This window comes from Sporobolomyces salmoneus, assembly GCF_050403485.1.
Source record: "Sporobolomyces salmoneus JCM6883 DNA, S_salmoneus_JCM6883_v1_ctg97, whole genome shotgun sequence".
Taxonomy (NCBI): domain Eukaryota; kingdom Fungi; phylum Basidiomycota; class Microbotryomycetes; order Sporidiobolales; family Sporidiobolaceae; genus Sporobolomyces; species Sporobolomyces salmoneus.
In genome coordinates, this window is record NW_027481066.1 from 26,617 (window position 1) to 38,185 (window position 11,569).

Genomic DNA, 11,569 nt, shown 5'->3' on the forward strand with positions numbered 1-11,569 from the left:
CCTTACTTTTGTGGATATTTGTAGATAGCTCCTCGCAACCACTTATTGATCGTCTCTCCAAAGGCACTCAGATTAACAGGTTGCAAACCACAGTGAAGTGAGACAGACAGAAAGCAAGGTACAGAAGAAAGTTGCGAAGTAGAAATCCGAAAGTCGAAAATGAGAGAACGCATGTCGAGAGTTTGAGAAACGCAAGTGAGAACTTCAACCCCATTTCTTCTTTCCGTTCGCGGTAGCGGGTACGAAGTCTTCACGCATCGGGATCATCGGCTCGTCGATATCGTACGCTTCGATCGCTTCCTGCTCATTCCAAGAACCAGAGGATCAATGTTCGCTGCTCCGAGCTGCACGATGTATCTCTCGTGAAAGGTATGACTTACCTTCCACACGTCTTGAGTCAGTTCGAGAACGACTTGATGTTTGACAGTTTCAGCGCTTTTCAGCGTCGCCGCAGCTTGACCCGGGTCGACGACATCTGCGATTCGAGTCACGTCAGCAACTCATCGACAGTATTCTCCAACGACAGATCGAACGTACAGGCAATCATATCCCCCGCCCAAGGACTTTCCGGATTATCATCGACTTCGAGCGCGACTTTTTGTTCCCTCACGAGGAAAGAGAAGTAGAACATGTTTTCGACCGTTTGGGAGAAGGAATGTGGATTGATGATGAATCGTAGGTAGGGAATTCCTTCTTCTCCAGCGACAGCCATCAGTCGTTTTGCGATCTATAGAGATTGAGGTACGAATTAGCCATGAACTGAACTCGACGAGCAGAGGAGAATGGGGAACGTACTCGTGCAGTGACTTTACCAGTCTCGTTTTCGTTCTTTGCGACATCTTCGGCGTGAAGCTGAGAGCAAGAAGGAAGAGTCAGAACCGCAATTCGCGCGAAAGAAGAGAGACGTTTTCGTTTACCTCTTCGGGTCTCATCTTTTGACTCTCATCGAACTTGGCTTTCTGTCTCTGCGTTCGTGCTTTCTTCTCCTTGATCTCAAGTTGTAGCGGTCCGTACCTAAGGTGCTTTCGCCAAACGCGGACATCAGTTTCTTCCTCTTTTCGCAGGAGAAGATGCGACGTTGCGAAAACGCACATGTGTTCGAGGATAGCTGGTCGTTTACTCTCCCCCGACAGCACTTTGCCAACCTTTCCCCAAGCCCAAGGTTTCTCTTCCTCTTCTTCGTCGCTGCCAGCTCTTCTTCCCCTTCTCCCTCCGGCTCTTCCTCCCGTTCCGATGACTCGTCCACCCATGAAGTGTGCCAATCGAACCAAGAACTCGTCGGTATCGAAAGCGTCTGCATCGATCTTCAATTGACGAGCCTTGAGCGCTCCCGCTTCCGAAGTTGCGATCAAAACTTTCGAATCGAGTACGGCTTCGGCAGGTCCTTGTACTTTGTCGAACGCTTTGTTACTCCTGTCTAGTACATCTCCGAGTGCTTCCATCGTAGTATTCGTCAGATCCGTGCGAAGACCTGTCGCAACACACACCCTCTCATCAGCAAACTCTTCCTCGAGCGAGAGTCGAATGAAAGGGAGCGCACTACTGACCATCTGCGGCTTCTTGTAATCTACGATACCTCTTCCTAATCGATTTCTTCGCATGAGAATCCCTCGCTTCCCTCTTCCTAATCCTCGTTGAATCTGAATCATCCTCCTGATCGTCGCTCACATCCAATTCACTCCCTGATTCACTCTCTTCCTTCTCTTGTCTACGCGCTTGTCGTCCTCGTTGAGGGGAACTCGCGTCTCCATCTTCATCATTGTCGGAGGACGCGTTTGATCGAGCCATTCGAGGTTGAGATTGCGATTGACTCAACTTGCGTTTGATCGAGGCGCGACAGACGTTCGTGTATTCGGCGGAGGAATGGGAGTCGGCTGAATGGGCGCGTGAGGGAGTACTCGGCATCGACTTGAAGAGGAAGAGATCAAAAACATTCGCGCGACTTTCTCGCTCTCTTCCATCTCATTCGACCTACTCGATCGTGCTCTGGTGTACTGAGGAGCTAAGTATCGTGCTGACGAGCGCCCGTTCTGCTACTCTACCCCCGACTCTTCCCTCTATGAGTTCTTCCCTCTCTTCAGGCTCATCTCGGCTATCTCGCTGTTCTTTGCCCCAGAAGATCTCAAGACCAATACTGAATGAGCGGGAAACCAAGACGAGCGAGAAGACCTGATCCTGATCCGGCTCCGACAACCTCGTCAAACCTTGAAAGTGACTTAACTTGCTGCATCTTTCAATCACCGCGACTCGACGACAACAACGGAACACAGCGCTCCGACTACCACAAGAAGGCAAAGACGACCGACACGGCAACTCGACAGTCAGTTCGAAATGAAGCGCTTATCGTTGGATACGAAACTGCAAGCCTTTCACTCACCAAAGACTTTACGTTGTATGCCTTTCAGCTCCCAGTAGGCCTATCGCCGGCTCCCTCGTCATATGCGCATCGACACGATACCAGCACTCGAAGGGAGTTCCCACCAAACGAAGAATTTCAGCCCATTTCGCCGGAACGAAACCATTCTCAAAGCTCGCTACTCGGCCCCGAATCTTATGCTCGGACTTCTCCTTCACTAGCCCTGACGACAACTCCACTCGAATCACAAAGTCACCAGCACTTCCTCACCAGCATCTCGAAGAGACAGACGAGTCTCGTTGGAGACGAAAACGGCGAGCCTTTCTCTTCTGTCTGTTTCATTCTCACGCTCGGCACGTTCACGCTTCGAATGCCGCAGGCCTGTGTCTCTCGTGTTGGCTTGAATAGGTCTCGGGACGAACGGAATGATCTCGATAGTCGACGTTTACGCCGGTAACGCTAAGACTCTGACCTCCGCAGATTAGCTGCCTTCACTTTGCTGACTACACTAGTGACTCGGTAGTGAGATTCACGCGCTCCGCGGTCGGAGGAGGACTCGCCCAAGTCAATGCAGTCCGCCGCGATTCCAAATCCCCTGGAACTGGCTTTTGAATCTTCAACCTCACTTTCGTGTGCCCAGGTACTTCTCTGACGGTGCTTCGACTCGTTTCGCCGTACATCTGAGCTCGAGGGCGTTCCGATGGCGCGAAGTGATGATGCTGACGTTCGAATCTGCGGTTGTTTCGGAAACGCGCTCACGTCAAGCGACAACACTGCCGCCTGCTCCTAACCTCGTCATTGTCTTCACGACATCAGTTTACACCAGCGACGAAGGGCAGCCTTAGGTCTCCGTCGAGGGGACGTTTGCGAGTTGAGCGAGAGTTGAAAACCGGGCATCCAAAGGCTACAGATACTGACTCTCCTCTAGGTGTTATCGAGCCTGTCGCATGTATGACTTCCTTCTACAATTCGTCGACGCCATTGAGACGGTCCGCAGGCTGGGGAATCAAGCGCGGATCACTCTCGCGAAACTCGTCGCAAACTTCCGGTGACGAGCACCCGACTCCGCCTCATCTTCTTTCTCGCTTCGAGGCGAGGCAAGTACCGTATCGTACTGTACTGTAGTAAGTAGGTTCAGCTTCGGTAGGGAAAGGTCAAAGTTTTGACTTCTAGATTAGACTCGCCCTACTGAAAGGTAAACTAGCGGAAGACAAACTCGAGGACCCGAAACTTGCGAAAGTTCTCGCTCCGAAATCTCGACGCACGTTTCGAAGCACGAACTCTCAACAGATGTCGAAGTCGAATCGGAAGCTACGAGAAGGACAGAGAGGGGTAGGTACCGGTCATCGCCGAAAGCCCGGTAACGAGCACGAAAGTCGAAAAACTTCGTCCCCAACGAGAAGTTCGAAAATAGTGTCGAACATTGAGGAGTACGAAAGTATAACGAACGTGAAGCGGGAGAGTTTCCAGTGTCAAACTCGAGAACCCGGAAGCTTGCGAGTGGCGGTGAAAGAAGGTTCGGAGGAAGAAGCGAAGGTGAGTTTCGAGCTCGGGACAACCGTAGACGGCGACCGGAAGAGTGTTTACGGTCCTGACTCGAGCACTGACTTGAGCGTTCTCACGAGATAGCCGGGAACGAAGCTAGTGTGGCGAATGTTCGAGACAATTCGCTCATTCTCACTCGGCGAAGTTCTCGAGAAAAAAAACCCCAACATTTCGGTCAGAGATTGGGGAAGCGATTTTGTCACCCTTTCTCTCTTCCTCCCTCACCTCCCTTCTCCCTCTCTCCCTCCTATCCGATACCCTCCAACTCGACTCATCTAGAATCAGTCGCAAACTCACTACTACTACAACTCGACTCCCCTCAATTGCTACGTTAACTCGCAGTCAATCAAACCCACTTCTTCCCTCCGACTCTCTTCTTCCCCCTCTCTCACTCGATACGACTATGACTAGTGTCACTTCAGCCCTCGAAATGAGTTTACCTCACGCAACTGGACCCGAAGCGGCGAAACTCGATGGAAGACCGCCACTTCGACTTCGTCACCCGGATATGACCGGAATGCCTGACGATGCTTCCTCCGACTCTGACCAATACGGATCCGACTCGGAAGGAGAAACGACGGCAGTAGATGACGTCTCGCCGGACGACAACTACGTTCGAAAAGTCCTCGCGAAAGAGAAACCCCTTCCTCCCATCACTCTCGGAAACCTCTGGCAAAACATCAACATCATCTCGACCCTCGCCTTGACCGTAGTACCGGCTCTATCGATCTACGGTGCTCTCACGACGGAGGTCAACTGGAAAACGGCACTTTGGGCGGTTCTTTACTACTTTTACACGGGATTGGGAATTACTGCTGGTTCGTCGATTTTTTCATTTTTTTTCGCACTGGTACTTACGTGAGCGGTTACCACAGGCTATCACCGCTTGTTTGCGCATCGATCCTATACGGCTAGTCTCCCGCTACAATACTTCCTCGCGTTAGGAGGATCCGGAGCTGTTGAAGGATCGATTAAATGGTGGGCTCGAGGTCACCGAGCTCATCACCGATACACCGATACGGATCTCGACCCTTACTCGGCGCACAAAGGTTTCTGGTGGTCGCATGTCGGATGGATGCTCGTAAAGCCCCGTCGTCGACCTGGAACCGCCGACGTTTCTGATCTTTCGAAGAACCCCGTCGTTCAATGGCAACACCGTTGGTACGTTTACCTCATCGTCGGAATGGGATTCGTCTTCCCTACGCTCGTCGCCGGATTCGGATGGGGAGATTACCGAGGAGGATTCTTCTTCGCCGGAGCCGCTCGTCTTCTCTTCGTTCACCACTCGACTTTCTGCGTCAACTCGCTCGCCCATTGGCTCGGAGAGACTCCCTTCGATGACAAGCACACCCCCAAGAACCACTGGCTCACCGCCCTCGTCACGATTGGAGAAGGTTACCACAACTTCCACCACGAGTTCCCTCAAGATTTCCGAAACGCGATCAAGTTCTACCAATGTAAGTTCACTCTCCTACTAATACGACTACGAGCGATTGCTGACCGTGTTGCCCCCGCAGACGATCCCACGAAATGGTTCATCTTCGTATGCTCCAAGCTCGGTCTCGCTTCTCAACTTTTGACTTTCCGTAAGTTCTTCGGCGCCTCCCTACCTCCGGTCCCTACTGACATGCTTTGTCACCGTAGCCGACAACGAGATCCGAACCGGACAACTCGCGATGGAGATGAAGAGGATCTCGAAACAAGCCGAAGAGATCAACTGGCCTAAATCATCGAACGACCTCCCTGTTCTCACCTGGGACGATTTCACGGAAGCTTGCAAGACTCGCGAACTCATCGTTGTTTCCGGGTTCATTCACGATGTCTCGACGTACGTTCTCCTTGATTTTCCTTTTCCTCTTTTTCGATGGCTAAATCGTCTCTCGGGTCTCCAGATTTAAGGACCTCCATCCGGGAGGGGCAAGGATGATCTCCACTCGTCTTGGAAAAGATGCCACCACGAGCTTTTTTTTCGTCTACTTTCCTTTTTCTCCGTCGTCGTTACCAAGAACTAATCTTCTCTTTCCTGCGTTTACAGTGGCGGTGTCTACGACCACAGCAACTCTGCAGCGAACCTCCTTGCTCAGTACCGAGTAGGAGTCATCGAGGGTGGTTACGAGATCGAATCGCTCAAGAAGTACTCGCAACTCATCGAAGACCTCAAAGTTTCGGGAGCCGATGGAGTCGCCGGCAAGACTGGTGACCTTTCGAAGACCGTTCGCAAGACTTCCGTCATCAAGGGCGACCCTCAACTCCTCCATGCGCCTCTCGGTCAAGTCCAACACGTTCCGAAGCTGAACTCTGAACGACTCACCGGTGGTCTCGGACACGCGATTGAGGCTTAACGGTCTCCTTTCGCCTTCGACGACAAATAGAATGATTCGGTTCCGCTCTCTCCCCTTTTGTATGGATGTCACAATTTAGTTTTCTTCGCAGTTGATTCCCCCCTCTCTCCCTTTTCTGCTTCGTTCCCTCTCTTATCCCCTTCGTTCTCTTACCTTTTCCACCTCGTTCTCGTTACTTCGTTACCCTCTTTCGTCTTTACAGATTCTTCCGTCCACTCGTTTTTACCGCTTCTTTCTTGTAGCCACTTTACACTCCTTGCCTTTCAGGTTGAACCTTACTTTACGATAGAACAATACGATTACTCTTACCTTTGGAACTGGAAAGAAACACTCTTCTCGTACATTTTGTTGCTTCGGGTTTCCGCGAGAGTTTCGCGCGTTTCGTTCAAGAGTTGTCAAAAAGCTCATCCTGCACTATAGGTACAGTCGCTAGAGCCCGCTCTCTAGGCTTGCGCCGCTCAACGAGAGCTGTCTGACCATGTTGCGCAGGAGAGCCTGACAGGGCAAGCGAGAAGAGACGTCGAAACGAGCGAGAATCCGACGGGCTGAGCTGAAACTGGAGAACAAACCGGCGACTCGAGCAGCTGGTCAGCTTAGCGTCCTGCTGTAAGCCATTGACGCTAAATTTGCGTCTATGAGACGGAGGGAATGCCAAAAGAAGCCGTCAACGAGCTAGTTGACAAATGTTTGCGACGTACTCGAGTTTAGACCCCAGCTCAACCGACTCAAAACGCTGTTTCTGTCTCTTTCTCGCTGCTTCAGCTGTTATTCAAGCGCCTTCGACGACGACTCGACGAGTACGGTTGCGAAAGCCCTATCCCCCGACTTTGCGACGCTATCTCGCAAGACTCCGCGTCGAGATCCGCTTCGTTGAGGCACACGATGTGCTGTAGTACTCGACGAACGCCCTCGCCGTGCTAGCAAGACTGAATCTGATCCTCTCACTTCCCGTGCAGTCAAATCGAGTTCGATAGGAGCGCGAACGGCAACTTGGGGAAACGAGAGTCTGGAGAAGTGTGAAAAGATTTCCTTCATTGTCGAAATTCGCGGATAGTGCCACCGGTATTCGAACATTGTTGACAGATACATACAGGCGACACGAAAGGCGTAGCAACAGTAAAAGGTTAAAAAGATAACCGGCAACTCGAGAAAAAACTTGTGTTGAATTTCGAACACCTGTTCGTCCCTTTCTCTTCTCTCACCCCCTTCTTCTCCTCCTCACTTCCTCCTCCCGCAACCGCACACCTTTCTCTCTCTCCTTCTCTACACCCTTCTCCCCCTTCCTCCTTCGCCCGTCATGTCTTCGAAACGTGAGTTTGATCAATTGTTCCAATTGACCCAACCCCCTACTTCCCCAAGCAGATCCTCTCGGCTTCAACTCGCCTCTGATTAGACTGATCAATCGCTCACACACTTGTCTATTGGTACAGCTATTCGAGAGTACGACGCCAAACTCCTCCTCGCCTACCACCTTGCGCGCGCTCCCACTTCTGGAACCAAGGTCGCTGCTAGGGACTCGTTCACCTCTCCTGATACCCGTGTTGCCCAAGTAAGTCTCTCCTACACTCTACCTGCTCTCTGGATCGATGTGAGGTGGATTGGGGACGTGGATTGTTGGTTGGACGAGTCGAATGACTTCCTGGGGCTCTCAATCGAGATCTACTCGATGATCTACTACTTCCACATTCGTAGCGAGCTCATTAGAGCCTCAGCAACCTCGATCTTGTTCATTCGAGCGAGATCAAGTCGTTGGGGCCGCACGAACCTGTCCCTCAACAATTTCCCCCTATGTCCCAACCGCATCGCCTCGTCACCAAACTCGCTTTGATTCACTCGCTGACTCTCCCATTCGTTTTGAATCACTCTCGAATAGGTATCATGGGATCCTGAAACGAAACAATTGACTCCTGATGCCGCACTTCCTTCTTGGGTTTTCACCGACAAACTCGTCGTCAAGCCTGATCAACTCATCAAACGTCGTGGAAAGGCTGGCCTCCTGTAAGTAGACACTATTTCATTCGCTTCCAACCTTTTCGCACGCGATTTGAGCGTCGTTCGATCGAGCCTAAGTTTTCCCCATTTTGCCGAACAATACTGATTCACCTCTCATTTGGTCAACAGTCTCCTCAACAAAGGATGGTCAGAAGGCAAGCAATGGATCGCCGATCGTGCCGGCAAGCCCGTTCAAGTAGGTCGAGCTTCCTCCGCTTTCTCTGTCGAAAATCGGTTTCTTACCCTCCCTTTGTGTGTTCAAACAGGTCGAGAAGACTACTGGAACCCTCAATACCTTCATCATCGAACCCTTCTGCCCTCACCCTTCCGACTCTGAATACTACATCTGTATCAACTCTGTCCGAGAAGGAGACGTGATCCTCTTCACCCACGAAGGAGGAGTCGAAGTCGGAGATGTCGACGCCAAAGCTCTCACCCTTCTCGTTCCCGTCGGTGGTGAACTCCCTACTCGCGAAGAGATCAAGTCGAACCTCCTCAAGAACGTTACCGGAACTGAACGACTCGAGGCTCTCGTCGACTTCATCGTTCGTCTCTACTCGGTCTACGTCGACCTTCACTTTGCCTACCTCGAGATCAACCCTCTCGTCGCTGTCGAGAACGCTTCGACCGGAAAGACCGACATTTTCTACCTCGACATGGCTGCGAAACTCGATCAAGTGAGTTTTCAGCAGTTCTCAATTGTCTCTCGCTCTAGCTCATCTCATTGCTCTATCGTAGACTGCCGAATACATCGTCGGTCCCAAGTGGGCTATCGCTCGTGACGCTTCCGTGATCAACCCTCAAGCCGCTTCCGTTACCACCTCGAAAATCGGTGCCGACAAAGGTCCTCCTATGGTCTGGCCTCCTCCGTAAGTACCTCCTCGATCGTCTAATCGCTTTCCAGTACTGACTCGCTTGATCGTTCGTTCAGCTTCGGTCGTGATTTGACCAAGGAAGAAGCTTACATCGCGAAACTCGATGGATCGACTGGTGCTTCGCTCAAATTGACTGTTCTCAACCCTGAAGGTCGTGTTTGGACTATGGTTGCCGGAGGAGGAGCTTCGGTCGTCTACTCGTGGGTTTTCCATCCCGTCGTTCTCGTTCGAACGAGCACTGACCAAGCTCGATTCTCGTTTTCCAGCGATGCCATTGCTGCTCACGGTTTCGCTCACGAACTCGCCAACTACGGTGAATACTCTGGAGCTCCTACTCAAAACCAAACCTACGAATACGCCAAGACTATCCGTGAGTTGACTACTCTCGTTTCTCCTCTCGAAGCTGCAGATACTGATAGCTTTGGTCCTCTCTCAGTCGACCTCATGACTCGTGGTACCCCCAACCCTCAAGGTAAACTCCTCTTCATCGGTGGAGGTATCGCCAACTTCACCAACGTCGCCGCTACCTTCAAGGGGATCATCTCGGCTCTCAAGGAGTACCAACGCGGTCTTCAACTCCACAAGGTTCGAATCTTCGTTCGTCGTGGTGGACCCAACTACCAAGAAGGTCTCAAGGCCATGCGTCTTCTCGGTGAAACTCTCGGTGTAGAGATCCAAGTGTCAGTCTTTTTTCGCCTTCACTCTCGATTGACTGGTATCTGACGCACATCCTCTTCTCGCAGCTTCGGACCCGATGATCACATCACTGCCATCGTTCCTCTCGGTCTCGGTATCACCAAGAAGTCGGCTGTTCCCGCCGGACTCGCCGCTGCCGCTCAAGGAATCGACGGTACCCTCACTCCCGTTTCCCCCCCTTCGCCCAAATCGAAGGCCGCCCAAATCACCCCTGCCGAACGGGAGCAACCTCAAGACCGCATCGTCGACTTCTCCGACAAGGTTCACTCTTCGGTCGACGGAAAACGACCTTGGTTCCGCCCCTTCGACGAAACTACCCGATCGATCGTCTACGGTCTTCAACCCCGTGCGATCCAAGGTATGCTCGATTTCGACTTTGCCTGTGGTCGTCAAGTCCCTTCCGTCGCCGCGATGGTCTACCCCTTCGGAGGACACCACGTTCAAAAGTTCTACTGGGGTACGAAGGAAACCCTTCTCCCCGTCTTCACCTCGATGGCTGAAGCGGTCGAGAAGTGCCCCGATGCCGACGTCGTTGTCAACTTTGCCTCTTCGCGTTCCGTCTACCAATCGACTCTCGAAGCTCTCGAATTCTCTCAAATCAAGGCGATCGCCCTCATCGCCGAAGGAGTTCCCGAACGTCACGCTCGTGAGATCCTTCACGCCGCGAAACAACGCAACGTTATCATCATCGGTCCCGCTACCGTCGGAGGAATCAAACCTGGTTGCTTCCGAATTGGTAACACTGGAGGGTCAGTTTCTTCTCTCTCTCTCTCTCTCCTGTCGAGTACTGCGAAACTGACTCTCTTCCCGTCAATAGTATGATGGACAACATTCTCTCTTCGAAACTCTACCGCGCTGGATCCGTTGGTTACGTTTCGAAATCTGGAGGAATGTCGAACGAGCTCAACAACATTCTTTCTCTCACGACGAACGGTACCTACGAAGGTATCGCGATTGGAGGAGACCGATACCCCGGAACTACCTTCATCGACCATCTCCTTCGTTACGAAGCCGACCCGAACTGCAAGATGCTCGTCCTCCTCGGAGAAGTTGGTGGAATCGAAGAGTACCGTGTCATCGAAGCCGTCAAATCTGGACAAATCAAGAAACCCATCGTCGCATGGGCTATCGGAACTTGCGCCAAGATGTTCGCTACCGACGTTCAATTCGGTCACGCTGGATCGATGGCCAACTCGGACCTCGAAACCGCCGAAGCGAAGAACAACGCGATGCGAGCCGCTGGATTCATCGTGCCTCCTACTTTCGAAGATCTCCCTCAAGTTCTCAAGGAGACTTACGACAAACTCGTCTCGAACGGTACCATCTCCCCCAAGGCTGAAGTCCCTGCACCTTCGATTCCGATCGACTACAAATGGGCTCAAGAACTCGGAATGGTTCGTAAACCCGCCGCTTTCATCTCGACCATCTCGGACGAACGTGGTCAAGAACTCCTCTACGCTGGAATGAGGATCTCGGACGTCTTCAAGGAGGACCTCGGAATCGGAGGAGTCGTTTCGTTGCTTTGGTTCAAGCGTCGTCTCCCCGATTACGCTTGCAACTTCCTCGAAATGGTTCTCATGCTTACCGCTGATCACGTACGTTTCATCTTTCTCACTCTCGCATTGCTTAAGCTCACCCTCGCTCGCATTGTCACAGGGACCTGCGGTTTCTGGAGCGATGAACACGGTCATTACGACTCGAGCTGGCAAGGATCTCGTTTCTTCGCTCGTTTCGGGACTCCTCACGATCGGAGACCGATTCGG

At 52.0% G+C, this 11,569-nt stretch overlaps 3 protein-coding genes across 3 annotated transcripts; 2 read left to right on the forward strand and 1 right to left on the reverse strand.

The window, feature by feature from the left end:
- Window positions 1-204: 204 nt before the first annotated feature.
- On the reverse strand, window positions 205-1,905 carry NSE4 (Smc5-Smc6 complex subunit NSE4; the record flags this gene model as incomplete). Its single annotated transcript, XM_076635393.1, has 7 exons — window positions 205-300; window positions 381-475; window positions 538-727; window positions 796-852; window positions 918-1,014; window positions 1,093-1,471; window positions 1,548-1,905. The coding sequence occupies 7 exons, from the start codon at window positions 1,903-1,905 to the stop codon at window positions 205-207; spliced, it is 1,272 nt and encodes a 423-aa protein (XP_076484633.1).
- Window positions 1,906-4,304: 2,399 nt separating this feature from the next.
- On the forward strand, window positions 4,305-6,243 carry OLE1 (stearoyl-CoA 9-desaturase; the record flags this gene model as incomplete). The annotated part of the gene is made up of 6 exons (XM_076635394.1): window positions 4,305-4,719; window positions 4,777-5,358; window positions 5,419-5,487; window positions 5,546-5,729; window positions 5,794-5,892; window positions 5,937-6,243. The coding sequence occupies 6 exons, from the start codon at window positions 4,305-4,307 to the stop codon at window positions 6,241-6,243; spliced, it is 1,656 nt and encodes a 551-aa protein (XP_076484634.1).
- A 1,297-nt stretch (window positions 6,244-7,540) lies between these two features.
- On the forward strand, window positions 7,541-11,569 carry JCM6883_000618 (uncharacterized protein; the record flags this gene model as incomplete). Its single annotated transcript, XM_076635395.1, has 12 exons — window positions 7,541-7,553; window positions 7,674-7,792; window positions 8,117-8,241; window positions 8,365-8,431; window positions 8,502-8,912; window positions 8,974-9,104; window positions 9,167-9,310; window positions 9,377-9,480; window positions 9,547-9,790; window positions 9,854-10,555; window positions 10,624-11,401; window positions 11,463-11,569. Coding segments are annotated over 12 exons (2,945 nt in total), but the record flags the coding sequence as incomplete, so codon positions are not given.